Source organism: Equus caballus, chromosome 4, assembly GCF_041296265.1.
Source record: "Equus caballus isolate H_3958 breed thoroughbred chromosome 4, TB-T2T, whole genome shotgun sequence".
Lineage (NCBI taxonomy): Eukaryota > Metazoa > Chordata > Mammalia > Perissodactyla > Equidae > Equus > Equus caballus.
Genome location: NC_091687.1, coordinates 58,572,209 through 58,598,223, shown reverse-complemented (window position 1 = coordinate 58,598,223; position 26,015 = coordinate 58,572,209). Strand labels below are relative to the sequence as shown.

Here is a 26,015-nt window from a genome sequence, read left to right as displayed (position 1 = left end):
TTTTCTTTGTACCTACCTTCTAATAGACACAAGGTCAACCAACATTAGGTAAATCTATTAATCTCTTTCTTTCTCTTGAATAGAGCCCCCGATTCCTCCACCCTTGTTCTATCTGGGTTGAGTACTCTCCATGCTGTTCCAGAGCTGTGATGCTAGGACTTCCCTTTGCTATCAACCTTGGAATTCCCTATGTTTTTCTCCTGAGTTGAAGTCCTCATCTCTTCCTCTTTCTTAGTTTACTTTTTTTTTTTTTTTGAGGAAGATTAGCCCTGAGCTAACATCTGCTGCCAATCCTCCTCTTTTTGCTGAGGAAGACTGGCCCTGAGCTAACATCCGTGCCCACCTTCCTCTACTTTATATGTGGGATGCCTACAACAGCATGGCTTGCCAAGTACTGCCATGTCTGCACCCGGGATCCGAACCAGTGAACCCCAGGCTGCTGAAGCAGAATGTGTGAACTTAACTGCTGCGCCACTGGGCCGGCCCCCTGATTTACTCTTTCGTGTTTGTGGAGAACATCCTCTAGTAGTCAAGGCAAAAATGGATCTTCTCTTTGTCCCCATTGTTCTGAAATTCCACAATAATGTTCCTGGACATGGGCCTATTTTCATCCATTGTGCTTGTCTCTCAGTGGCCCTTTCAGGATATCTAGAAACTCATCTTTCACTTCCGAGAAATTTGCTTGAATTACTTTATTGATGATTTCTTCTCCTTGGTTTTCTGCTCCCTCTTTCTGAAACTCTTGTTAATCAGATATTGGAAGTCCTGGATTAGTCTTCTAATGTCCTCATTTTTTCTTTTCTGTTTTTCCCTTTGCATTTCACTCTCCTTTTTAGGAGAATGCCTCAAATTTCTTTTCTGATCCTTCTTTTGGGTTTTTCGTTATTACCATTATGTTTATTAATTTCTAATACCTCTTTTTTTTAAACTTGAATACCCCTTTTTCTATTTGCTTATTCTTTTCTTATTTCCCTGAGAGTACTAATGACACTTTTTTATTTGTTTTAATTCCTATATATTTTGTTTCCTCTAAGTTGCTCTTATCTATTTGTTTTGTTCTCTAGTTTTCTTGTTTTAGGTCTTCCTTAGACATCTGGTAATCTTGGATGTCTGCTCAGGATTAGAGTAGAGGACCAAAAAGCTCATTGACTTCGGGCTTCATTGTACCATGATCTGGAAGCACTGTTTACTTCAGGAAACCTCTGATTCAGTTTTTCCCAGTTACATTCTCGGACTGGTCACATTCTCCAGAAAGAAACTTTTCTCATCTTCTGTCAAGGTTACAAGAATGCTGCCAGTGTTCTGGTAGCCAATTGAGGAAGTAAGGCTGGGAGTCTCAGCATTTGATGGTCACTAAATGCCCTAGGTTGTGGTACTGTTTCCAAACCAACAACTGGATCAGTTGGCCTCCAGTCCAGAAAGAGTTCCTTCAGAGAATAAACCTGTTATCTTCTGTGGGGATGGGGAAAAGCAGGGTACAGACCTAGTGATGAGGAGCAGCGAGGGAGAAGAAGGCTCTAACTGCTTCCTAAACAGCCTTCACTCAGCCCTTCTTAGGTTTGTTTGCTTTGCCTTAACCCTCACTTTCTGAAGTATTTGGAACTACCAGTTCCTAAGTCTTCTGAGGACTCTGCACTGTAGATTTCTTTGGTTTTCAGTTTTTACCATTGTTGACCTAGAACTCAAAATTCTGATGTACTGTTACTTCAGCCCCAACTACATATGAGCTGCATTATATTCTAGGATTACACTTCTTTCTTCCTCCCTCCCTCCATTTCCTCTCCTTCCCTCTCTCCCTCTCTCTCTCTCTCTCTCTCTCTTTCTTTTCTTTATTATCTCTTTTTGGATATCTGCCCTTCTGGATTGGTCTTCTATTTTTTTAAAAACTTTTTCCTCTTTTCAATTTCTTTCTTTTTTTCCTATTCCTTCTTGGAGATTTACTCAGCTTTGTTATTTAACCCCTTCTGTTGAGCTTTTGATCTCTGCTATCATATTTAGAATTCCCAAGAACTCTTTTTTTAAAAAATACTGTCTTGTTGCATGAATATGATATCTTCTTTTATCTCTTTGAGGAAATTTATATTAGCTTAAAACATTTTTCTTATTTCTTATTTTTTTTATTTCTCCTGAATTTCTTCTTTCTGTTAGTTTTTTTGGTCTGTTTCTTTCAAGGGTATGGCTTTCTTCAAATGTCTTGGTTACTTACTTTTAAGGGAGAGGCACCGAAATGCTGATTTGAAGTTTTGTTTTGTTTTGTTTAAGATTGGTCCTGAGCTAACATCTGTTGCCAATCTTCCTCTTTCTTTTTTTTTCTCCCTAAAGCCCCAGTACATAGTTGTATAACCTAGTGGTAAGTCATTCCAGTTCTCCTGTGTGGGATGCCACCACAAAATGGCTTGATGAACGGTATGTAGGTCTGCACCCAGGATCAGAACCAGCGAACCCCAGTCCACCGAAGCAGAGCACATGAACTTAACCATTTGGCCATGGGGCCGGCCCCTGATTGGAAGTTTTATGTAGATAGCGCTTATTAGCTGGTCGGCTTTTCTGAAGAGAGATCTGGCAGGGCTCTCGATTTTTACATCGGAAGATCTTTAAATGTCAGTATATGCGGGGATGGAAGCAGGTTTCTCTTGGGATATTCAGTTCCCCCAGAGAGGAGTTGTCTAGTCTGTTACCTGGAGGACATAAACCTGCCTTGCAAGTATTCTGATAGCTGAGCCTCAAAAATGTTGGGCAAAGGGGTAATGTTGGTGTGTGTGTGTGCAGGTGCACTTGCGTGACTCTTTCACCTAATCTCCCTGACTTCTGTTTGGTATTTCACTTTGCCCACACCTGTGGCTGAAGTCCCCTATACAGACTCCCTTGGCTGCTTACAGTTTTTTCCCTTAACATTTTTTTTGTAATCCTACTTTAATGGGTTGTGGGGCTGGGGGGGGGGAGCAGGGAGGATAAACATAAATCTTTAATTCTTTAAGTGGAACTAGAAGTTCCGCCTTTGTATTTATTCTTACCTACTCTGGCCAAGTTATGTCTCCTCCCTGAATTTGTGCAACTGTTTACACGGAAACTTACTCCCCTGAGTCTTGTTTAATCTGAAAGGGCATATTAGGATTTTGATTCTGCCATTTAATATAAGAATGAAAGTACTTAGGTGTTGGGCTAGGCTCCCGCAGGATTCTAGAATATGGGTCAATATGCCAACTTCTGCAGGGTAGCTGTGGGCAGGGGAAAGGGGACTGATAGAAGGAAAAGGCATGCATGCTATGTGTGTGCAGGCACAATGCATGCAGTAGGACCTGAACTGATGTGTATGCTGAACTTCCACAGCACACACTCATCTTCAGCATGGGACCCCGGGCACTGCTAGTGCACCTCTGAGAAGCTGTGTTGATGCCCTTGTTTTATGCTTCACTCTGCATTTGCTCCTGCAGATTGCCACTTGCCCCTTGATCCCGGAGCAAGTTTTCTTAAGGAAGCCTGGGTGGTACAGCTTTTCCTTCTTAAGATCTTGCATGCAACTAATGCTCTAACAAGAGGTCATAACGTAATTAAGATAGAGTGGATAATAGTAAATCTGACATTTCAAACTGGGTAAAAGCCATTGCTATTATGGTGGAACGGGAATAGAATTTTATTAAAAAACCTTAAAAACCAACGAAAAGCTAGCTAAAAGAACAAATGATTTCCAAGCTCTATTTGGACAGTTTAGAACTTAATGATTGACTGCATTGAAAGTCTTTCTTACCTAGTCACCAAGCAAGAGATATCCATAAATAGTCCTCTGTTAGACTACCTTAGAGTTATACCATGATTTTGAAAATAATAAAACTACTTTAAAAAACTGTTCTGTAAGTCACACTAAAGCCTAAAGGAGGTTTTCACTAATTCAGCTGGCCATCATCCTGTTAGATCAAAACGATCCGTGTTATCAAGCAGATTCTAAAGTTTCCTTTTAAATAATCCATGGACGCTTTAATAGAGCATGAGGAATTTATTTCCTGTTCTCATCCAGAGCCCAGGAAGCTGGTTTGACGTCAGGGCCAAGCTGGAGTATTGTGGGGTGGGGCGGGAATAGTGCTCTGGTCAAAGTTGGCATGGAGTCCTCAGCTCTCTGCCCCATCTCCTTTGTGTGTCCATCTACAGGGCAGAAGGAAAGGCAACGTTGATTTGTCCTGGCTTTGGGTACATTAAAAAACATCTGCTAAGAGAAAAGTTTTCAGTTGGCAGTAGCATGCTTGTGACCTAGAGGTTGTGTAGGTGGAACATGGAGTTTTTATAACAGTTCCTAAGAAGCCAGTGTAGTTTCACCCCCGTGATTATCTGCAAGCATGCCATGCATTATTATTAACTTTGTAAATGTTCAATGGGTTTTTAAAAAATTTGTGGCAATGACATTTATAGAATTCATTTTCAGTGTTTTACTTATCTGTGTTGTGGTTTAGACTGAAGGAAGTCGTAAAATCCTCAATTGTTGTATTGCAAAATTCAACTACTGTGACAGCATCATTTGCTAATATGTTTTTTAGACATAAGAGTAAAATTTACCCCCAATAATAGTATTGCAATTATTAATGTCCTTAGAACTTTTAACTTTTAAGTAAAAGGTAAGAATAACATCAGAATGCCTGTTAATATGTAATTTTCTTCTCAGAAGAAATGAACTTTTAATTTTAATCATCATGAGACAAAGTTCCTTTACCGAAGTATTGATGGGATGAAAGATGCAAACAACTTGAGCCCCACTTCTAAGTAACTGAACAAAATGAGCTGGGATTCAGGGCAGACTCATGCAGCCCCTAAGCTCAATTCTCAGAGCTTCCCTAGTTGTGGATGTCTTTGGTGGGGCTGAAAAGGAGAAAGCAAAGCAGCAAGGATCCAACAGAATGTGAAATGCTGTGCTTATTTGTTTTTCTTTTTGTAATCATTTGTCATTGGAAAATTTCAAGCATACACAAGAGTAGAGAGACTCATATAATGAACCACCATTGAAAAAATTGCAAAAATAACACCTTCAACTTGATATGGGAAAGAATAAACTGGCAAATACAAGAAGTCCTTACAAGGTAGAACTTAAAAACCATAGCAAGGACCTACTTCCTTGGCTGCCCAGTTCTACTCCTTCTCCAACGAATACCAGCATAATATAAATGTCATTTTTTAAACAACAAAAATGCTTTCTAAACTTTTGACAAAGACGTATTTCTTAGGACTTACATTGATTTGACAGAGCTCAGGGCAGGCTCATGGGAACAGATCTGGGCACCTGACCTCACCGTCCACTGTCCTGAGTCAAGTATAAATGGGGTCAATAGTAATAGACATAGCAGGAGAGGCAAGTGCTAAAAAGGCACCATCATAAGTCCACAGTGGCCTGGGGAAAGCTATCAGATGAGGGATGTGATTGACTCATGGGCTTTAAAAATGCCAGTCACCTGTGGTATCTGAGAACAGGTGGGGGTGCAGTTCGAAACTGTGCTTGTGCTCCTGAATTCCCACTCACCTTTCAGGTTCTTAATTATGGCGGCCGCAGGTGAGTGCTCCAGGAAGCAAAATCTGCACATTCCTTTTTTAGAGGAATGTCAGTGTTTAATTTACCGCATGGAAAGCCCTAAAACCCCCCAGGGCCTTCCAAAAATAGATGGGATTAGTCAGTAGTGACATTTACAGGGTTTTTTTTTCCTCCCTTCCCCCTTCTCAGGAATGACAAAAGTTTTTCTTCTTTCTACTTAGTAAACTTAGCTCCCTTGAGGATTTTCACCTTATGAAAGAAAGACATGGTTAAATTCTATACTACATTTACGGGATTTTATTGCAAAATAAAAAAATCTAAATTGCTATAGCCAATTTGGGGAAGTGTTTCAATTATGTTCATAATGAAAAGGATTTAAATGGAAGCTATCAACTGGAAAAAATTTGGATGAATTAATGAAGAGTTGAAAAGAGTGAATCCCCTAAAGTAGTAAAAGTCTGAGATTTCTCAGCCCTCCATTTGGATAATGAATGGTTTCCACACAGAGGAAACACAGGAAATGTTTACATATATAAATACTGCAAAATTCTTTTCTAATCGCAATAGGGATGTGTTAATTGAAAAGGAACCCCAGTGAGAGGTAGAGTGCCTCTAACCAAGGGTAAGGCCATTCGTTGGTCTGTTAGTTCACTCATTTGTTCTTTCGTTCATTAATTCATCCATTCATTTCTTTCTTCTTTCCCACTGAAGGGCCTTTGGTCTCATGAGTGCTGCTAGTAGTTACCTCCTACTCTTCTTTCAGATCTCAAACTTCACTTCTGTAAGGAAGCCTCCCCAACCCTGTCATCTCTACCTCCACGTAACAGATGGGTCAGGTTATTACTGAACTACTCTTTGTGGTATATAATAGACACTGAGTAAATATTTGTTAAATGAATGAACAAGTTAATCCATTCATCCATACATTCTTTCCTTTGTCTCTTTACTGAGCAGGAATTTACTAAACCACAGCTATGTGAGAACCCTGGCCACGTGGGCCTGGCTGGGAGGAGAGCAACTTTTCATACCTGAGAACTCAAACAAGTCAGGACTCACCTTCCTCAGAAGCCAAGGGAAGCTGAGAGTGAGGTGGATTTCAGCCCAGGTCTACAGGTGGAAGTTTATGGAACTAAGCAGAAGGGACAGAGATAGGAAACAGTGGAAACTAAATTTGCACTTGTGCCAAGCTCTTGTGACTCTTAGAATCTGAAATATAGTTTTCCTGGTAAGGAAGCTGTGGCCAGAGAGATTAACTGACTGACTTCAAAGTCACAGAACTCATGAACTTGAGTCTCTGAGATTCCTTTGAACTGATTAAAAGTAGTTATGGGTTGAACTATAAGAAGCTGCAGTATGTTTTGGTGCCTTGGATTTGAAGGGGACAAGTTACTTCCAGATAAGTGAAAGGACCCAGAGTGTGGACCCCAGAGGAAATGTCTGGAAGAGAAATGGAACCCCTCAGAGTCTCAGGGTTTTTCTACTCTGGGGTGGTGGTGGCAGAGGGGGTACCAGCAATCCCACCGGGAGAGCATTCTTGGAGGGGGCTATTCCTTCAACAGTTGATTTAACCACTGGAGAGTTTTACCAAAAAGTAAACTTTTCTCATGGTAGTGTAGAAACTTCTGGGTGGTTCCAGTTCTCAGACACTCATTCTGTTTAACTCAGCTGTTCTATTTAATAGGCCATCAAGTGTGTATTTTCAAAATAACGCATCTCAGTTGCAGGGTTTTGGTAGGGACAGAGCGTTTTCACATACGCTAGTTTGCTTGGCCCCATGACACTCCTGTGAAAAAATTAAGACTAGAGACCTTGTGGTTTGCCCAAGAGTCACACGGCAGGTTAGTGGAGAAACAATAGCTTGAACTTGGGTCCCTGACTCAGATCACATACTGTGTACCACAGGTGGCTCACGTGAAAGGAAGTGTTTCTCTAGCAGGCAGGACACATATAGCGAAGTGTGACAAGGGTTTTGAAAGCACTCAGATTTCACTTTTAATATTTAGTCTATATGCTGTCCTTCTCAGAGGTATGCTTTCCTTACCTGGAATGTTTTCTTCTTACCATATGCTGTAGTGGAAGGTGACAGAGATGAGCAGCAACCGATAAGGATAATGACTGTTAGCAATCGATTACACAGCATTTACTATGTAGCAGACACCAAGTGCTTCACATACACTAGTTCATTTAATCTCACGATAAATACATGAGATAGGTATCATAATTATTCCCATTTTACAGATGTGGAAACTGAGGCATAGAGGGGTAAAGAAACTCAATTAAGGGTCTCACAGCAGGTTTAGTATCTGAGATCTGTCTTCTTAATCACAGAATTTTTTTTTTACCTACTGAATTTTTACCTATAAGATTATTAAGCCATTTGAGTACAAAGGTAAGGCCTCGATATTGCATTCTAGAAAATATTCTGAAAATTCTGGGTTTCAAAAAATTACTTTTCTTTCTAAAGTAATTTTCTAGAAAATCTTCTTGAATAGGCAATCCATATGCACAGTACAACCTCACAACCATGAAAGAGTGTGTGAAAAAGTCTATCTCCCTCTACGCTGTCCCCTAGCTGCTCTCTTCCCCTCTCCAAAGGCAACTGCTGTTAATAGTTTCTGGTGTTGAAAATGATGTTTGGAGATTTACGTTCTCATTTGTGCTTAAGGAGAAAGAAATGATGCAGTAGGAACCCCAGCTCTGGCCTCAGCTGTGTCCTCTGTCAGAATTGAGACACATCTGGGCTGTCTGGCAAACTGATAGGGCAGCTGACCAGAAGTCAGAGGGCGGGTGGAGTGAGGAAGCATCTGGGAGAGAGAAGTGCCTAAGGGAGAAGGAGCTTGGCCCCACATCAAAGCTTTTAGGCTTAGTGGGGGGAAAGAGAGATTCTGAGGAAGAAGTGGTGATTTCCTTGACTCTCATGGCAGAGCCCACCCATGGAGTCGTTTCTGAGTCCTTTGGTTTGGAGGGAACCCAGTTGGCTGAGGTAAAGCCTGAGGAAACAGTAAAGGGCTGTTTCTTTGAATATTGTGAAAGATATTGAGCACTGCTTGGGGACCCCCTCCATCATAGCAGGCATGGTAAGGGGGACAGCCTCCTTCGTTAGCTCATCTCAGATCACTGGACAGTGTTGGCACCTCTGAGTTTCCTAGGAGTGGTGTTGAAGGGTCATTGAGGCAGTAGTACCTTGAAGGAGGTGGCCGCAAAGTGGGGGTTAGAGACAGCACTTCACAGGCTACCCTCTCCAGGGGGCTCCAGAACAAGGGAGGAACAAAATGGCAGGCTTGACCCCACAAAATGGTAGCTGCACATAAAAAACATGTATGGGATAAAAATGTTTGCTGATTCTCTGCATGGGGCATTCTCTTGTTGTCTTAATTCTTTGTTCATGGTGCTCTCCTTGTCTGGACTGGCCTTTTTTCTTCCCTTTTCCTGTCTAATTCCTCCTTATCCTTTAAGACATGGTCAGGCAATTCCTTCCCTACACCCCTCTCCTACCCTCAGCCCCTGGCCCTGTGTATCTGTTATTACCTGACTTGTATTAAAATTATCTGCTAGTAGGTCAGTCTGAGACCATGAACTTCTGTTTAGGGATGGTTTTGATGAGTTTTGTAGTTCTGGCACTGGGCTTTCAGTAAGTATATTGAGGAAGTGTAGAGTTCCTGCAGGATGTTCTGAACTACCCGAGATACCTTTCATTCTTGCAAAAGATCCCTCAGTGACAGCTTGATCCATTGAGTGATCTATTTTTTGCTAGCTTACCAGACTAGAGAATCTGCCTTTTAGTTGAGAGTGGGACTAAAATGCTTGCTAAACTCTAGGTGGTTTTGATTTATTAGTGAGCATCTGGAACAGACTGCACTGGAAAATGAGCCACATTAACACGTCACCATAACCATTTAATTATCTTAGATATCCATCAAACTACTGGCTATATTACTCAAGTTTGGGTCATTGAAAAAAAAACCCAATTGAGAAATCTCATCTTGTTTCTGTGAGGTAAATGTTCTGTGAGAGTATGTTGAGATTACCTGCAGAAAGGCTCCATATTGTTGTTGTTTTTCTCCCTCGTGCTATTTTTCTTTTTTCCAATGTCTTTCTCTATTCCAGACATGGTGCTTTAAATAATTTGACTTGCGGGTAAGATTGGAATATAGAATAAAGGCCAATGTGGAGGGAATAGGTCAATGCCTAATTGTTTCTAAATGACAGAGGGGAAATAGACCGTAACTGGTACACTCCTGGCATGTAACCCTTTCTGTCTCTTTAGAAGATTGTCAGTGAAATAGCAAAAAAGTCTGAATTCTCTGAGTAGGTTCTGCTTTGTATAGTTCCAACTAAATGAACTAAATTTCCGTTTAAACACTGCAAGTCTACATGTAATGGTGCACGCTGAAGATTTTACGCTGTGTAAAAATGGTAATTTCCCCCTTTGGAAGGCAAGGAGACAGGAATGGGAGGGGTGGGTGGGGGAATCAAAGTGTAGGTCAAAAATTTGAATTTTAAGTGCAATATTCTTAGTCATCACTTTCATTTCTGTCTTCTAGGGAAATCTGACACAGCTAGAAAGCAATGGAAAACACTAGGGGTTGCATCAGATGTTGAAGAGGAACTGATCTTAGCATGGAGATAAAATGATCTCTTCAAGGGGTGTTTAAAAAAGGTGGTTATTTAAAGGTAGCAACCTTTATGGGGAAAGCTAACAAGGGTTCCAGAGGCTAATTTGTCCCTTGTTAGCAATGTTTGTCCCATGTTAGAATGAGAAATCAGGGTGACTTGATGCTATTTCTCTTCCTCTCAGCATAGATTTGCAAGAGTGGGCTGCAAATAAATTTTCTTCCCTTTTCAGGATGTTTCCTTGTAGAGAAGGTTCTCAATTCACTCTGTGGAACAAATGTCTATAATAGATTTAATATGGTTGCGGTTTTGCCTTAACTCATTGGGTAAGTGGTTTTCTTTTATTCATTCTTAACTCTGCAACTACTATTAGCCTACAGCATTGCTGGCATCGTACGTGACCCAGGGGAGAGTTAGAAAGGAAGTAAAAGATGTGGCCTCAGAGATCTCATGGGGGAGAAACAACAATAATGATAACTAACATTCACACAACTTGAAAAAGTAGAAGTCATTTCCCGTTACTTTCCCTCATTAATTTTCTCTACAAACACATTGTGTAGGCTTCACTATCTGCATTTTACAAATGAGGACAGTGAAGTTTGGAGTAGTTGAGGGACTTAGCTAGGATCACCAGTAAATGACAGAATGTGAACTTACAAATAATATTCTCAGTCTAAAACTGTATCAATTCTATTGAAAACTGGCAGTTACAGTCTAATATCTGTACAAGTGCATGCTGACAAGTCCTCGTGAATGATCAGGGTGGAATGCGGCTCCTCAGGGATGGTATCTTGGAGAAGGATGCAGCACATGCGGATTATTGAAGGAGTCAAAGGAGACCCTGCTGCAGGGAGAAGGGTGGAAAAGGACATGGGAGGAGAACAAGGGCAAGAGTGAGCTGAACATGTGGGTCAGGGGAAGGAGACAGACCTACCCAAGCAGAAGAACCACATGGTTGGGAATAATGAGAGACAAGTCTAGGAGACATTGGGATGTGGATATAAGGGTAGGGGAAAAGTAACACCTGGAATTTTCTTTCCATTGCCTTGGGGAGCACCTGGTGGAAGGGCTGTGAGTGCTCCTAAGAATATGTTCTGCACTGGTGCCTCAATGGGTAGAAAAGGGGGTTGCCAAATGAGTTATATGTAGAAGCTGTGCAAGGGAAGTTCTTATGCAAAATGACTAAACACGCTCCATTGCCCTGCCTGGTTACTTATAACCGTTGCATGTGTGCAGAAGTTGATGGGAGTCCAGACATTATCTATGAGATCGCCCAGAGAATCAAATGAGAATAGAGTTGTTCTAAGAGATAAAGGGCTTCTGCTTTACCTGCAGCAGTTGATGACAATCTGTCCCTCCATCATAGTGCAGACAGTTTCAGCCACATTCCCATCAAGCATTTCCTACATCTGGCACTGACACCTTACTCAAGGGAGGGACTGAGAGCTTGGGGCTGGGGAGGGAAGAGAGACCTGATGCAGACCTGAATGATCTCTACAGTTATATAACTTTCCAGTCACAAATCACTTATTAAACCACTGAATTCATACGACCAAGATCATTGTGTGTTTGGGTCACTTCAGTTACCTTGAGATCTGGGACCCACAGGCCTGAGAGTGGCAGCTGGTCATGTCATGGGGACTCCTCTGCACAGCATCACAAGCACAACAGAGAGCTCTGAATTCATGAGACAACACCTGGAATCTACAGGAATAAAGTGAGAAGGTTTACAGAGCCTGGAGAGAGGAGCCAGCTTACAGAATTTCTCTCCCTTTTTCCTCTGCAGCTTCAAGGCAGATCCCAGGGAACACACAAACACATAATGGGAAGAGACAGTCTAAGAGTTAGTGCCTGACTGTCTGCACCCAGAGTCTCATCTAGGAGGATATTTGCCTGATTCTAGCACAGCCTAATTCTAGATCAGAGTTTGCTTATCCATTTTTGTTAAAAGACTGTAGCCTCTAGAACCAGGGAGTGTGCAAGTTTCTTAAAGCTCTTAGGGCTTGAGGAAATAGGCCTTCCAAATAGGCATAGTAGTAAAACTGATAAAGTTGTGATGAGGAACAAATGAGATAATGTCTGTGTTGCAAGTTGGGTTCCTTGGGACACAGATTATGAGATGGAGGTTTGGATATAGGAAGGTTATTGAGGAATCATTTTGGGATCAATAACTTTGGGAAAATGAAGATAGCATTATTGGGCAGAGGAAGAAGGCGAACCTTGATGCAGTTGTAAGAAACTCCTCACTAGCTCTATGAGTGGCTGTGCAGCTGCAATAGTCCTTCAGAGTTATCCTAAATTGAGAAAAAGAGCGTCAGTCTTATATCCCCACGCTGACCAGTCAATGAATGTGGCTGTCTCCAGGAAGGGTCTGTGATCTGGGGCAAAGAAACTCTTCAGCAGAAGGCAATTCCTGTAGAGGGATTCAGCTGACAGCTTTCAGCTGCCCACACTCCCAGCAGGTGAGGGGAATGAGTGTTTGAGTCCTGAAAGAGGCGATAAATCTGGGTGATGCACCACGGGTCTGCTTCAGTCCACTTTTTGCACCTCGGCTTCACTTGCTTCATTACAATAAGTTCTGAGAACAGCTCCTCCAGGATTCTGGTTGATTTCTTTTCCTGGAGAAACTTATAAGAGGAAGGTGAATGGAATGAACTAGAGCCTACACCACAGTAGCTGCTCTTGAGGTTGCAACTGATACTCATTTTCTTCCTTCTTTACTACCCATTCTAGCTTCTCCTTACTCTTATCTGGGCCAAGTGGCTTACTCGGTGGGTGCAGACTAGGCTGTGGCTGCTGTACTTATCTATTTTCCACTAAGTCACCCAAGTGGATTACCTGGGTGCCAAACACAGTCTTCCCTGCTCCCCAGTTGTAAGATCAGCCCTATCACTTCCTGATTTTCAGGATCAGCTACTCATGCCAGAATGTGACTCCTTTCCCTGTCTGCTGTTCCCTTGGTATGAGGAACATGAAGTAACCGGGTGGCAGCCACACCTTATCATTTAATGGGAAACTTACTGTGTCCTCTTGTAGAAGTAGGCAACCAAGAATGCTGTGAGCCACTGAATCTTTGTAGTGTTTTTTTCCTCCCATCTGAAAGGCACGTATATTACTAAGGCCTCCAACACACTTGCTACTTCTTGCTCCTCAGGTCCAAAGAACATACTGTCATCAACAGAGTGGACCAATATGATGTTCTGCAGGATGTCCAGGTGGCCCAGGTTTCTTAGGACTATATTTGGACAGAGGGTGGGGAAGTTTACACGGCCTTGGGGCAAGGCTGTTAATGTATGCTGTTGTCTGTCCCAAGTGGAAGAGAACTGTTTTTGATCTTCCTTTCTTATAGAGATTGAAAAAAATTTATGTGTCAGATCCATGACTGAAAACTATGTACCTGTGGCAATGTTAATCTGCTCTAGCCAAGATATTAATCTGGCATAGTTGCTGCAATTGGGGCTAGTGCTTAATTGAGTTTGCACCAGTCCAAAGTCATTCTCCAGGATCCACCTGGTTTTTGCAGAGGCCACATTGATGAATTAAATGGCAATGTGATGGGGATCATCACCCCTGAATTCTTTAGACTTGACATTCCTCTCAGGATATAATGCTGTTTCCGATTTACGATCTTGGCTGGAATGGGGAAGAGCAGTTTCAGAGGCTTCAATTTGGCTTTCCCACTATGATATATGGGGGTTCTGCCAAAACCAAGTATATATATTGTAGTTATATATATATTGTAGTTATATATATATATGTAGTTACATATATATTGTAGTTATATATATATTGTAGTTATATATATATGTAGTTACATATATATTGTAGTTATATATATATGTAGTTTTATATATATATATATATATATATATATATATAGTGAAAATGACTCCTATATGGGTCTGAGGAACCAGTGTACCCACTGTGAGCCAGACTTGAGTCAGGACCCCATTTATTAATTGACCCCTATACGCTCCCACTCTAATAGGGGGTATAATGTTTCTTTGGATCCCTGGGTTTCAATATCAACCTGTATCCTATATCCAACAGTCCTCAAAATATTTAGAATTTCCCCTTTTCCAAGTACCCAATTACTTGAGTAAATGACCATAGATAGATCCCTTTGGGAAGGATTGAGGTAATCATTACTATATATACTTACCATGATGTTATAGGATCCTCCTTCCTAGGGACCTTACCTCTGTTTCAGTCAAAAGGTTCCAGGTCAGAACACTGGCTCAAATCTAGAAATTGGGCTTGGGATCATGACTTTTTATTGGGTTGTCCCTAGTCTCTTGATCACCCACCTTACTTTCTTTTGTTTGTTTAGATTGAACATTATTACCATTATTGGCAGAAATTCTGTGTTCTATTAACTACCTCATGAATTACGGCAATTGTGACCAAATTGCTTCTGATGGTTAAGAAGCAACTTGGCTACCTGGCCTCTTTTCAAGATCCTACCATCCCTGTTGCTATCAATGAGTCCACTTCTGTATAACATCTACTACTATCAGCCTCGTCCTACAGAGGATGGCCACTATGGGAGTGAATTCTAATTGGCCTAAGCCAATCATGGTGGTTCTATCCCTCTTGCCTGTGATTAATTTAAGCATGGGCACATAATATAATTCTGGCCAGTGAGATAAGGGGAAATTTGCTGGAGGCTTCTGGGAAATATTTTCCTCATTGATAAAAAGAAATTCTCCTGAGGAACTATCCTGGGGATGTTGCCTATACTTAACTTGTAGGACTGTGGCAGCTGTCTTAGGCTCATGAGGGGAACAGCCATCTTGGGGTCATGAAGAGAGCCAGCTAACAGGTATTATTAGGGTTCTCTAGAGAAACAGACCAATAGGATATACATATAGGAAAAGATTTATTATAAGGAATTGCTTATGCAATTATGGAGGCTGAGAAGTCCCATAATCTGCTTTCTGTGAGCTGGAGACCCAGGGAAGCCAGTGATATAATTCAGTCTGAGTCCAAAAGCCTCAGAACCAGGCGAACCAATGATGTAGATTCCAATCCAGGTTTCAAGGTCTGAGAACAAGGAGTGCTGAGGGTGGGAGAAGATCAATGTCCCAGCTCAAGCAATTGGGCAAGAAGAGTCAAATTCTTCCTTTCTCTACCTTTTTGTTCTGTTCAGGCCCTGAATGATTGGATGATGCTCACCCACACTGGGGAAGGCAAACTGCTTTACTGAGCCCACTGGTTCAAATGCTAATTTTGTTCAGAAACACCTCACAGACACACCCAGAAATAATGTTTACACCAAATATCTGGGCACGTGTAATCCAGTCACGTTGACATAAAAAAATAACCATCACAAGTCCACTCTTGTCAGGTTGGCACCGACACGCATCTCCTTAAAACATATTTAATGTCCAAATAAAGACAATAACTAGATCATAATTCTGCCTAATATGATATAATTATCTTGCATAAAACCAAAACCAAACTTACCCCTTCCCTAGAAGAGGAGGTAAAGTCTCTTAAAAGAGTAAATGATGTTTACTTTTGATCTCCCATAACTTAAACACTATGACGTAAAATTAACAATACTCAAATACTGATACAAAGTCAATATATCTTATTTTACATAAGAGGAAAGAGAACAAAGATACACACGTACACAAACACAAATGCATTCATAACAAAATAAGGAGGAAATACTCATGATAATGACAGTCATTGTTTCTGTAACGGACCATGTGGTCATGGCTGTTATTTGTAACTTCCTTCTTCTACTACCCATTCTGTACTCCCTTTACCTTCAGCAAGTACCTCAGCTGATCATATTTTCTTAGCTAGGGTGGGGTGGGTGAGCCAAACCTTCATTCCTGAAAGGTCTGGGCCATTAGTAGTTTTGCCTGGATTGGGTTGTTGTAGTTTTCCGTTAACCTTAACCACAGGACATGGTAATACTAAGAGATCCCCTAGGGGATCTTCTGTATTCTGGACATATTCTTCCTTACTTCCATTGTAGAGTAGTAGTCCAATTTCCCCTTCACAGTCCAGATCAATCACCCCAACCAAAACAGTAACCCGCTTCTTTGCCTGTTGATTCAGAGGCGTGAGGAGTCCAAATTGGCCAGGCGGCACTTTCTAGTTCGATTAAATCATTGTTGTGTCTCCTGATGGAGTGTTCCTCTCTTTGGAACTAACATCTCTAGGCCAACAGAGCCTAAGGTTGTGGGAACAACAAGCAAAAATTTTGATAGTGGATCACTCAGGGTAATAGTAAGTAGTGCCACTCCCATTTCCACCCCTTGATTCCTGAACCCATGAATCCTGGCTCTGTGAGAAACAGCACCATGTATTGGATGCTGATGGAGAGCATATACAGCCTTCTGAGGAACCTTGCTCCAGCCCTGCAAGGTATTGTCACCCAGCTGGCACTGTAATTAAGTCTTCAAAAGGCAATTCCAATGTTCTATCAAGCCAGAGGCTTTAGGATGGTGAGCAACGTGGTAAGACCAGTGAATTCCATGAGCATGGACCCATTGCCACACTTCTTTTGCTGTGAAGTGAGTTCCTTGATCAGATCCTTACCATCCAGCCAAACCATTGGCCACAACCCATGAATCAATATATAATCACATGTTTTGGTCATTTCTCCTTCCTAGCAAAGTGAACAACCAGGTGCACTGCCCAAACTTCTGCCCATTGGAGGATTTCCCTTCACCACTGTTCTTCAGGTATGTCCCAGAAAGGAATGATAGTGCTGTAGCTGTCCACTTTCAAGTGGTGCTTACATTTTGTTCAGAATAATCTGTAAACCAGGCCTGAGTTTTCTCTCTCTGTCAACTGATCATAGGGAACTCACCTGAGACCATAGGTGCAGGCTGGGAGAGAGAAGGTAATGTAGCAGGAGTGGGGACAGTGTACATTTGGGCCAGTACTTCACGTCACATACTTGTGCCTTCAGGGCCTACAGGCCTGATCACATATATACCACTTCTATTTGATGGAGTGCTGCTGTGCACACCCAACTTTATGACTTGCTTAGCCAGATAACCCCCACTTCATGATGGAAACTTGGTGGTCCATGGTTAAGGGTTCAGTCTCTACTAAGGCCCAGTAGCAGGCCAAGAGCTGTTTCTCAAAAAGAGAGAAGTTATCTGAAGATGGTGGCTGGACTTTGCTCCAAAATCCTAAGAGTCTGTGTTGCTATTTACCTATAGGGGCCTGGCAAAGGCTCAAAACAGCATCCCTATCTGCACTGACACTTCAAACACCATTGGATCTGCCTGATCATATGGTCCAAGTGACCGAACAGCTTGTACAGCAGGCTGGACCTGTGCAGAGCCTTGCCTTGTTCTGGGACCCTCAAAACTGAAGCTTTTCAGGTCACTTGGTAATTGGGCTGGAGTAACACATCCAAATGAGGAATATGTTGCCTTCAAAGAAGCCCACTAAGCATTATGCTTCTTTCTTGGTTGTAGGAGGAGCCAGATGTGACAACTTATCCTTCACATTAAAAGGGATGTCTCTTGGGGCCAGCCCCATGGCCTATTGGCTAAGTTTAGTGTGCTCCACTTTAGTGGTCCGGGTTTGGTTCCCAGGTGCAGACCTACATCACTCGTTGATGACCATGTTGTGGCAGTCACCCACATACAATGTAGAGGAAGATTGGCACAGATGTTAGCTAAGGGCATATCTTCCTCAACAATAACAATAAAAGGGTAGTCTCAACTTGACCCATACCACTGGATCCCTACAAATTTAACTGAGGTAGAAGGTTCCTGAATTTTAGTCAGACTTATTTCCCACCCCCTGGTATGTAGATGTCTTACGAAGAAGTCTAGAGTAGTTGGTTCTTCTCGCTCAGTAGGTCCAATCAGCACAATGTCATCAGTGTAATGGATCAGTGTGATGTCTAGTGGAAGGGAAAGAGGATCAGGATCTTGGAGAACTAAATTATGACATAGGGCTGCAGAGTTCATATACCTCTGAAGTAGGTAGGTGTATTGCCAGCCTTGTCAGCTGAAAGCAAATTGCTTTGTGTGGACCTGGTAGACAGGGATGGAGAAAAAGGCATTTCCCAGATCAATAGCTACATACCAGGTACCAGGGGATGTGTTAATTTGCTCAAGGAATGAAACCACATCTGGTACAACAACTGTAATTTGAGTCAACACCTGGTTCAGCTTACAATAATCTACTGTCATTCTCCAAGATCCATCTGTCTTCTGCACAGGTCAAATAGGCAGTTGAATGGGGATGTGGTGGGAATCACCACCCCTGCATACTTCGAGTCCCTGATGGTGGCACTAATTTTTGTAATCCCTCCAGAAATGCAGTATTGCTTTTGATTTACTATTTTACTATTTTCTTAGGTAGAGGAAGTTCTAATGTCTTCTATCTGGCCTTTCCCACCATAATAGCCCTCTCTCCACAGGTCAGGGAACCAATGTGGGGATTCTACCAGCTGCTGAGTATATGTATTCCAATTATGCATTCTGGAACTGGGGAAATAATCACAGGATGGTTTGGGGACCCATGGGACCAACTGTGAGAGAGACCTGAGTTAAAACTCTATGGATGACCCAACTTCCATAAACCCCTACTCTGACTGGTGGGCCACAGTGACATTTGGGGTATCCTGGAATTAGTGGCAATCCAGAGCCAGTGTCCAGCCGTCCCTGAAAGTTCTGATGATTTTCTTTTCCCCAATGCACAGTCACCCTGGTAAAAGTCCATAGGTCCCTTTGGGGAAGGCTGAGAGAAAGATTAACAGTGTAAAATTTTGGTAGTGTACCTGGTCCTTTCTCAAGGGAACCCAGCCTTCCCTTCATTTAAGGACTTCTAGGTCTGTAAATGCGCTCAAATCTGGGAATTGATTGAGGGACTGTGACTCTGTTTTTATAGTTCAGGTTAAATTTTTAGTCACTTGGCTTAGAACTTTTCTGCTTATACAGATTGAGTAAGAATTTTGAAGGCTTTCTGTGTATTTCACTTGTAAGAACACCATGATGAACTAGCCAGTGCCATAGGTCACTGTGAGTCAGACTATTCTGAATACTGCTTTGATTCTTTTGTCTGTTATGGTAATCATGCCCATCTTGCCTTTGGCTGTTGAGTGCTGCCACTTGGCCCCTGCTACCTCAGGCTCCAATTACTCTCACTGAATTTAGGTTTCCCAGTGGAGTGGCTGCCGTTCCCACCCTCAGGTCTGGCCTGCAGAGAAGAGCAATCATGGAGCCCTTCAAGGATGCTGGGGCTCCCCTCATAAACTTATTTCTCTCAGTCTTGATGGAAGGTATGTCTTCTGCACCTTCTCAGTGTGAGTGAATAGGTCTTAAATACTAATCCACTCTAACATTTCAGTCTCTCCAAGCCTTGAATACCTTCCTCTTCATTACATAAAGCAGGTCAGGCATTTCTAGTTCACTCACTGTGAGCCATCTTTTGGTCCATGTTTCAGCCAACCACCAAACAAACTTTTAGAGCCCTTTCTAACTCCCCAAGTTGCAATATTAAATGCAGAATCTCTGCTTGGTGAGCCCAAATCCATAAATTCGGCCTGATACACCTTTGTGTTCCTTCCACCATTCTCCCACACCCTTAGTATCTATTCCTACTAAATGTTCCCTTCATTTCCATCTGTATAAATTAGAAAACTCTAGTAGTTCTTTTGGAGTGTGGTGTACTTCCTCATGGGTCACATTTTGTATGTCATCTTTAGGGGCCTGTTGGGACTTGCGTCTAGGTCTTGGTCTGGAAGCAAAGAAGAGTGGTGGAGGTGGGTCCTGAGGAGAAGTAGTATGGTCTTGTATGGCAACTGCCTCAGAGGAGGCCTTTATAATTTCCTTGGGCAATGCGGTTAATCCCCCTAGATTCCGGTGCAAAGGCCTATACCACTATGGGTGGAGATGCTGCTGCCACTGAAGGGAGTGAGGCCAATTCCACTGAGGATGGGGAGACCTCTTCCATTGGCAAAGAAGATTCATCAGAATTTAGGGACTCAATTGTCCCAGCTTCATCAAGGTCTTCCCACATGTCCCCATCCCAATTTACAGGATCCCATTCTTTCCCAATCAATGCCCTCACTTTAACAGTAGACTCCCTGTGAGTCTGAGGGTTTAACTTGTGTTGTAATTCAACCAGTTGCAGGATGAGGTTCTGTGTTTGATTTTAAGTAATTTCAGCATTGCAGCTACAGGAACTAGTGTTTCCTTTAGGGCACACATAAAAGCTCTTAGGTCATTTACATGGTACTTGAGCTGGGAATTCAAATCCTTGAGCTCATGCTTTTCTTTCATGAAAAGAAAAGCCAGTAACTTTAGGAGCAACCAACCAGTGTCATTATATTCATCAGTTTTTCAAAAAATGTTTGAAAGTGTCATATACAGAGTACCTCATTGTTTCTTATAAGTGGTTGATTAGGCATATCCAATGCAGATATTTTACATATCTCTACAAACAATTCATGCCTATTTACTTCTGGAAATGGAGTTTACTATTTATCAGTGCTCTATTTACTTCTGGAAATGGAATCTCTAGCATCTTTAAATCTAATCAGATTAGAAAGCCAATTCCAGAAACCCTAGACCCACTTGCAACCAAGGTAATTCCTTGTTATATGATATAATAACTATTCTCATTACTTGAACTACATTTGGTTGTTTTCTGTTTACTTGCAGTCAAAAGCACCTATCATAACTCACATAGTTATGCCAACTGATTAGGGCCATTAAAGCATAGTGTGTAAGGTATTGAATTGCCAATATAATTTATTACCTATAATCAGCATATAATTTACATAAGTTAGCATGTTTATTGTGTGATGTCTTTATCAAAATATCAGAATTGGTCTGGGGCATGACCCACATTCACTTCAGGCCTCACCTGCTTAGAACCACAGGGAAACTTCCACTTTAACATTCAGTCCTTACTTGATTAATCCCTTGTTTGTTCTTCCTTTAGAAAATAACCCCCAGGAAGGGACTGGAATGAGGAAATAGAGAGCTGACCAAAGGCTAGACAGCTTCTTGTTCCTGACACTGGTCTAGATGTACTTGCACCAAAAGATGGGTACCTGCACTATAAGAGTAGTGGCCCCAGTGAAGGGGGGGGACAGAGTAAGTTTCAGGAGAAGAAGGCACTGAAGTGATAGGAAATGACCAGATATGAAATATAAAGCAGACTTGAGAGGTGAAGGAAGGCATCTGAGAGGGTTCCAGTGTTTTAGCCTTGGGAAACTGTTCCACCTGAATTCTTATAAAACGTTGCCACCCTGTCTGTAGGCAACTCTGACAGTAAGGTCCCATCCAGCTCAGGCAGCCACTCCTGGACTTGGTGCTGCTGTTGGCTGACACTTGGGTTGTCACTGCATCTCTCTATCTCACAGGTAAGCACATTTTGGGGTATCTGTCCAGCTCACAAGCCAATAAATCCTCTATTCTAGGAATTGATCCCCCTCACCCAAATGGTCCACAGGCAATCATGGATTGCTGACAGATCCTGGCCATAGCTGATTGGTACAGGACTAGCCCCAAACCAGACCAGTTGCTTTCTCTGTTGGGAATTTGTAGTCTTGACCATGAGAAACAAGCATTTGCTGTAGTTCCATCTATAATGTGTAAACTTGGGAGCTGTGGAGTAGCCATCTTCTGCCCACCAAGAAAATGGATAAGCAAAAAAGACCAGTCTGCAGAGCAAGAAGGACAATTTTCTCCTTGCCTCCAGTCTGGGCCTTTCCCTTGAACACCTGTTACACGTTTCATCTTTGTCCCTCATTTGGTTACTCTGTGACATCCTGGCTTGCATTGACATTACTGTTTTGTCCATGTATTACTTTCCTCCCCAAGTATATTTATTCCAAAGACTTTCATTTCCAAGAGTTAGGACTTGATCTTGTTCACAATCAGCAGTCAGTTAGAATTATCAACTAGAATGTTATAAATGCTGTTATTTAAGCACACAAAGAAGCACTAGAGCAGAGAGCAGAGGAGCTGTGACACCTGGGGTTGGATAAATCTTTTCTCATTTTACCAAAGGGGCCCATTGTTTTCACACTCATAGGTTTTGTGTTTCACTTTGTGTGTGTTTATCCTCTCTGCCTTTGTTCTGTTGCAGTCTTTGTGTATGCCCTGCCCTTGCTCTTGCACTTCCTCTGGGAGCTTTGTTGCCAAGAAACAAGGAAAGGCCAAAGCTCTTGATGTGAAACTCAGTGTTAATAAAAAAAGCGGGCAAGGAAGGGTAGACATCAGGTGCTTTGGACCTGCTTAAATCTACACCGGAAAAGATTTTTTGACAACACCAAGAAGATCAAGGAGATTGGGAAGGGTGCAACAATGACTAGGGTAGTAAAATTATTCTGTGCTAGGAGTTTTACAATAATGAGAATGGAACTGGTGCTCAGTCCTTGGCTTGGACAGAGTCAACCTTACGTCATGGTGGTTATGATTCAAGCAAAGGCTTTGGATAGCAATGAAAAGTGGTTTTGCAACATTGGAAATGGACAAATGCACTTGATAGTGGGATAATGGATGTTTAGATTTTTATTTTTATCTTAAGTTATTGTAATATTTAAATATAAAATTATTTTGTTATAGAAATCAGGCTATCATACCCACATATATCAGTGCTATCCAACTAAATACCTTAATTTGCCATTATTTCTAAAATTTTTAAGTTCTGTTTATATATATTTTTTCTGGTAGTATAACCTTCTTAATGCCTATGTTCCTGCTTTACACAGTGTGTATTAAATAAACACTTGCATCTATGCATAAATGAATATCTAAATGGTAATTTAGAAAAGTGCTTCTCAAATTTTAATGTGCATTAGAATCACCTAGTGATCTGGTTAAAATGCATATTCTGATTCATTCAGTAAGTCTGAGTGGTGCCTGAGATTCTAACAAGTTCCTAGGTGATACCTACACTGTTGTTCCACGGACTATATTTTGAATAGCAAGGATTTAGAAGACTGGAAAGAAAGAGCTTCATTCAGATCAACATGCTTTGGTATTTTTCCTCCTGTGTCCAAGTCAGTGGTAGGGTGAGTTGAGCAGTGAACACAGTTGGAGATCTGGAAACCTGTGTCCTGTCCCAACCCTGTCACTAATTAGCTCTGTGACTTTGGGCAAATCACTCACCCTCTTTGGACTTCAATTTCCAGTCCTGTAAAATGAGGGAGTAGGGCTGGATCATGTTTCCAGCTGTCCTGAGAAAGCTATAGCTCTACAGAGATGCTTCAGAGACCCACCCAGGAAAAGTGTGAGGCTAGTATGAGGAGGAAGAGGAGCCATGAAGGCAATGGAGAAGGAGTCATTATTTAGAAAGATAGGAGAACAGCCAGGAAAGTGTCCTGTCACTAGGAAGGTGGCTTTAAGAAGGATGTAGTGTGGGGTTGTGTCAAATGCTTTCGTTCAATTGTCATTCAACACAGTATTTAAGGCCAGCATGTTTCCCACTTATGGGATTTTAATGCATGCATTGCTCTGAAGAAGTCTGAAAACTAACCCTGAACCTGACTCCTTACTGATGGTATATAGAGTATTTAAGATCATCCTTAATGGCAAAGGAGGAGGGAAGGGAAATACCAACAGGACGAGTCAGCAGCTGCCAAAGCTGTCCTGCTGTCCCTGGGGCCTGATCTACTCTCCCTCCTTCCCTCTAGATTCCTCAGTGGACCGTTTTCTCCCACTGGCTCTTTGGGAACGGGGACACAACTGATTCATTTAGTTGCCACTCTTAGGCAAAGCTCCAAGAGGAGAAGATGGCCAATGTCCAACCTGGGTGAGGTATACGTATACCTGAGATCATTTTTATGTCCTCTATTTATTTCCAGGAAAGAGAGAAGAGGAGGGAGAGAGGAAGATTTTCCAGTGACGCATTTTTCTAGTTTGAAACCATTTTTCTCATCTGTGGCTGTACAGTAGAGCCACCTACAGTGTTTTAAGAAAATACCCCCAGAGGTTCTGCTTTAATTGGGGTATGGAGTAGGACTCAGGCAGTGCGTTTGTTTTTAAAGTTCCCCGGATGATTCTTATGTGCAAGCAGAGGTGAGAACTGGTTTAGCACTTCAGCTCAGCAATTCTCTTCTTCTTTCAGTGTGTCCATGGCAATTTGCCCTGGTCCAGAACTGCTCCATAAAAAGCCTGTGGTGGATATGGATTATTTAAAGGCCATCTTGATCTGGACAGAACTGTTCACTGTCTGTTCAAAAATGATGTGTTCCCAGGCTACTGCAATGTTTCAGCCCCAGGTGACTGATGGCTGTGTTGCGGAGACTCCAAGACAGAACAATGGTTTTTTAGGTAGCAGGGGCTTTAAGCTGGTGTTCCAGGGACAGGCTTCCCCTAAATTCAGCAAACATGGAATGTTTTAGCTAAGCCTATGCTTCCTGGATGCCAGGGATTGTGTCTGTCTCACTTTGCCAGACAATGAGCAAATGTGCTGGAATCTTGCTGCTGTCTTTTTTGCTTGGGAGTGGAATTCAGAGCCAGATCTCATGGACCCTGAGATTAGGCTCCACAGTGGGGCTCAAGCATTGCATACTATGACCTCATTCAACTGTGGTATTTTCTCTCTTCTACCACCTCATCTCTCCTCAAGGTTTTAAAGAGGATCAGAATATGCCACCCCGAAATATGCCAATTTGGCTTAAGAATTATTTTGAGCTAAAGACATTTGAGATTCAACAGAAACAGAAAGAAGCCTGTCTGGAGCTTCCTTTTTCTGACTAAAAGTAGAAATTCCTGAGAAACAAGCACTGCCATAAATCCTCTCTCCTAGGAAAGTTTTATGGCCATGAAGAAGATGGAAATTTGTCACCAAGATGGACCTGCACAAACAAACCTTACTAAGATAACCCTTATCTTCCATTAATTTTCTTCCTATATTTGCTTTCCCGTATTTTGCAGCCCCTAGAAGCCTAAAAACCCTTCTTTGTCTTGTTATGTCTCTACAATTTATGATTCTTTGTTAATTGGTGTCTAAGTCTCAGGCCTATCTGCTTCTTTGAATCTTCACTTCTTTTCCAGGAAGGCCCTCATGTGACATAAAAATTAGCATAAACAAAATTTGTATGCCTTTTCTCCTGTTAATCTGTCTTTTGTCAGTCTAATCTTCAGGACCCCAGTAAATGAACTTAAGAGGGTAGAAGAATAAGTTTTTTTATTCCCCAACAGTTTCAAATAGAACCTGCCAACAGCTCTCAAGTCTATTGGTCTTGTCCAGTTTTTGACTCATGACATCTTAAAAATGTCCACCTGGATATCTCATTGGCTCCCTGAAAGATAAACATTTACAAAACTGAACTCATCTATTTCTCAAAGCATTCTTCTTTTCTCCATTCCTATCTCAGTTGTTAACAGTAGCTCTATACCTTCCATCACTTGGGCTGAACATATCAGATTCCACTTAGTCTTCTCCACAGGCCATTCTTGGAGGAAATATTTATTGAGCACCTATACTATGTACCATGCATTGTTCCAACCACTGTACATACAGTGATGAGTAAGCCAGACAAGGGCCTGCTCTCATGGAGCTTACATGGGGAGAGAGAGAACAGACAGTAAAGACATTATTATATTTTCAGATAGTGAGTAGTGCTATGAATAAAGTAAAGGAATGGGAGAGACAGTGAAGGGAAATGCTACTTTAGAAAGTGTGATCAGAGAGAGCCTCTCAGAGGGGCTGCTTGAATAAGGAGAAGGGCTATGGAAAGAGTGGTGATTGTTTGGGAAAAAGGGGGCTACAAGTGTCTGGGACCTGACACTGTTTAAAATCTAAGAGACACTGTCTGGAGAGTAGTGGGTCAAGGAGAGATGAAGGGAGCTATATCACGTTGGATTTGTAGGGCAAAGGTGTTGGATTTATTGTGTTTTATTTAGTCCAGCTCTTTTATCCACACCTTCCTTTCCACTCTCCT

The 26,015-nt window shown here is 41.9% G+C and overlaps 1 protein-coding gene across 19 annotated transcripts; it reads right to left on the bottom strand.

The window, feature by feature from the left end:
- Positions 1-3,979: 3,979 nt before the first annotated feature.
- On the bottom strand, positions 3,980-14,475 carry LOC111773193 (uncharacterized). 19 transcript variants are annotated; one of them, XR_011437859.1, is made up of 6 exons: positions 14,289-14,475; positions 13,148-13,222; positions 12,346-12,420; positions 11,714-11,830; positions 6,569-6,641; positions 3,980-4,140 (listed from the first exon to the last, which is right to left on the bottom strand). XR_011437859.1 is itself a non-coding variant. In XM_070264690.1 (6 exons), exons 2-5 carry the CDS (start codon positions 13,291-13,293, stop codon positions 6,620-6,622), a joined length of 360 nt encoding a protein of 119 aa, XP_070120791.1. In that variant the 5' UTR covers positions 13,294-13,361; positions 14,289-14,475; the 3' UTR covers positions 3,980-4,140; positions 6,569-6,619. The 19 variants fall into 19 exon arrangements, 15 of the variants coding, with proteins under 15 accessions (XP_070120791.1, XP_070120782.1, XP_070120783.1 ...); XM_070264690.1 differs by having other exon boundaries at positions 13,148-13,361; XM_070264681.1 differs by having other exon boundaries at positions 13,148-13,759; positions 14,289-14,452.
- Positions 14,476-26,015: the final 11,540 nt, after the last annotated feature.

What these genes read in the sequence shown, in the direction of transcription:
- LOC111773193 (XM_070264676.1), bottom strand. Translation starts at nt 13,506, where the DNA reads ATGGATCTGACACATAAATTTTTTTCAATCTCTATAAGAAAGGAAGAT. An exon ending in TACTTCTACAAGAGGACACA is followed by an intron (nt 12,421 to 13,147) that starts GTAAGTTTCCCA and finishes TTCTCAATTTAG; the next exon opens with GATAACTCTGAAGGACTATT. An exon ending in TGTGGGTCCCAGATCTCAAG is followed by an intron (nt 10,971 to 11,713) that starts GTAACTGAAGTG and finishes TTCTCCCTGCAG; the next exon opens with CAGGGTCTCCTTTGACTCCT.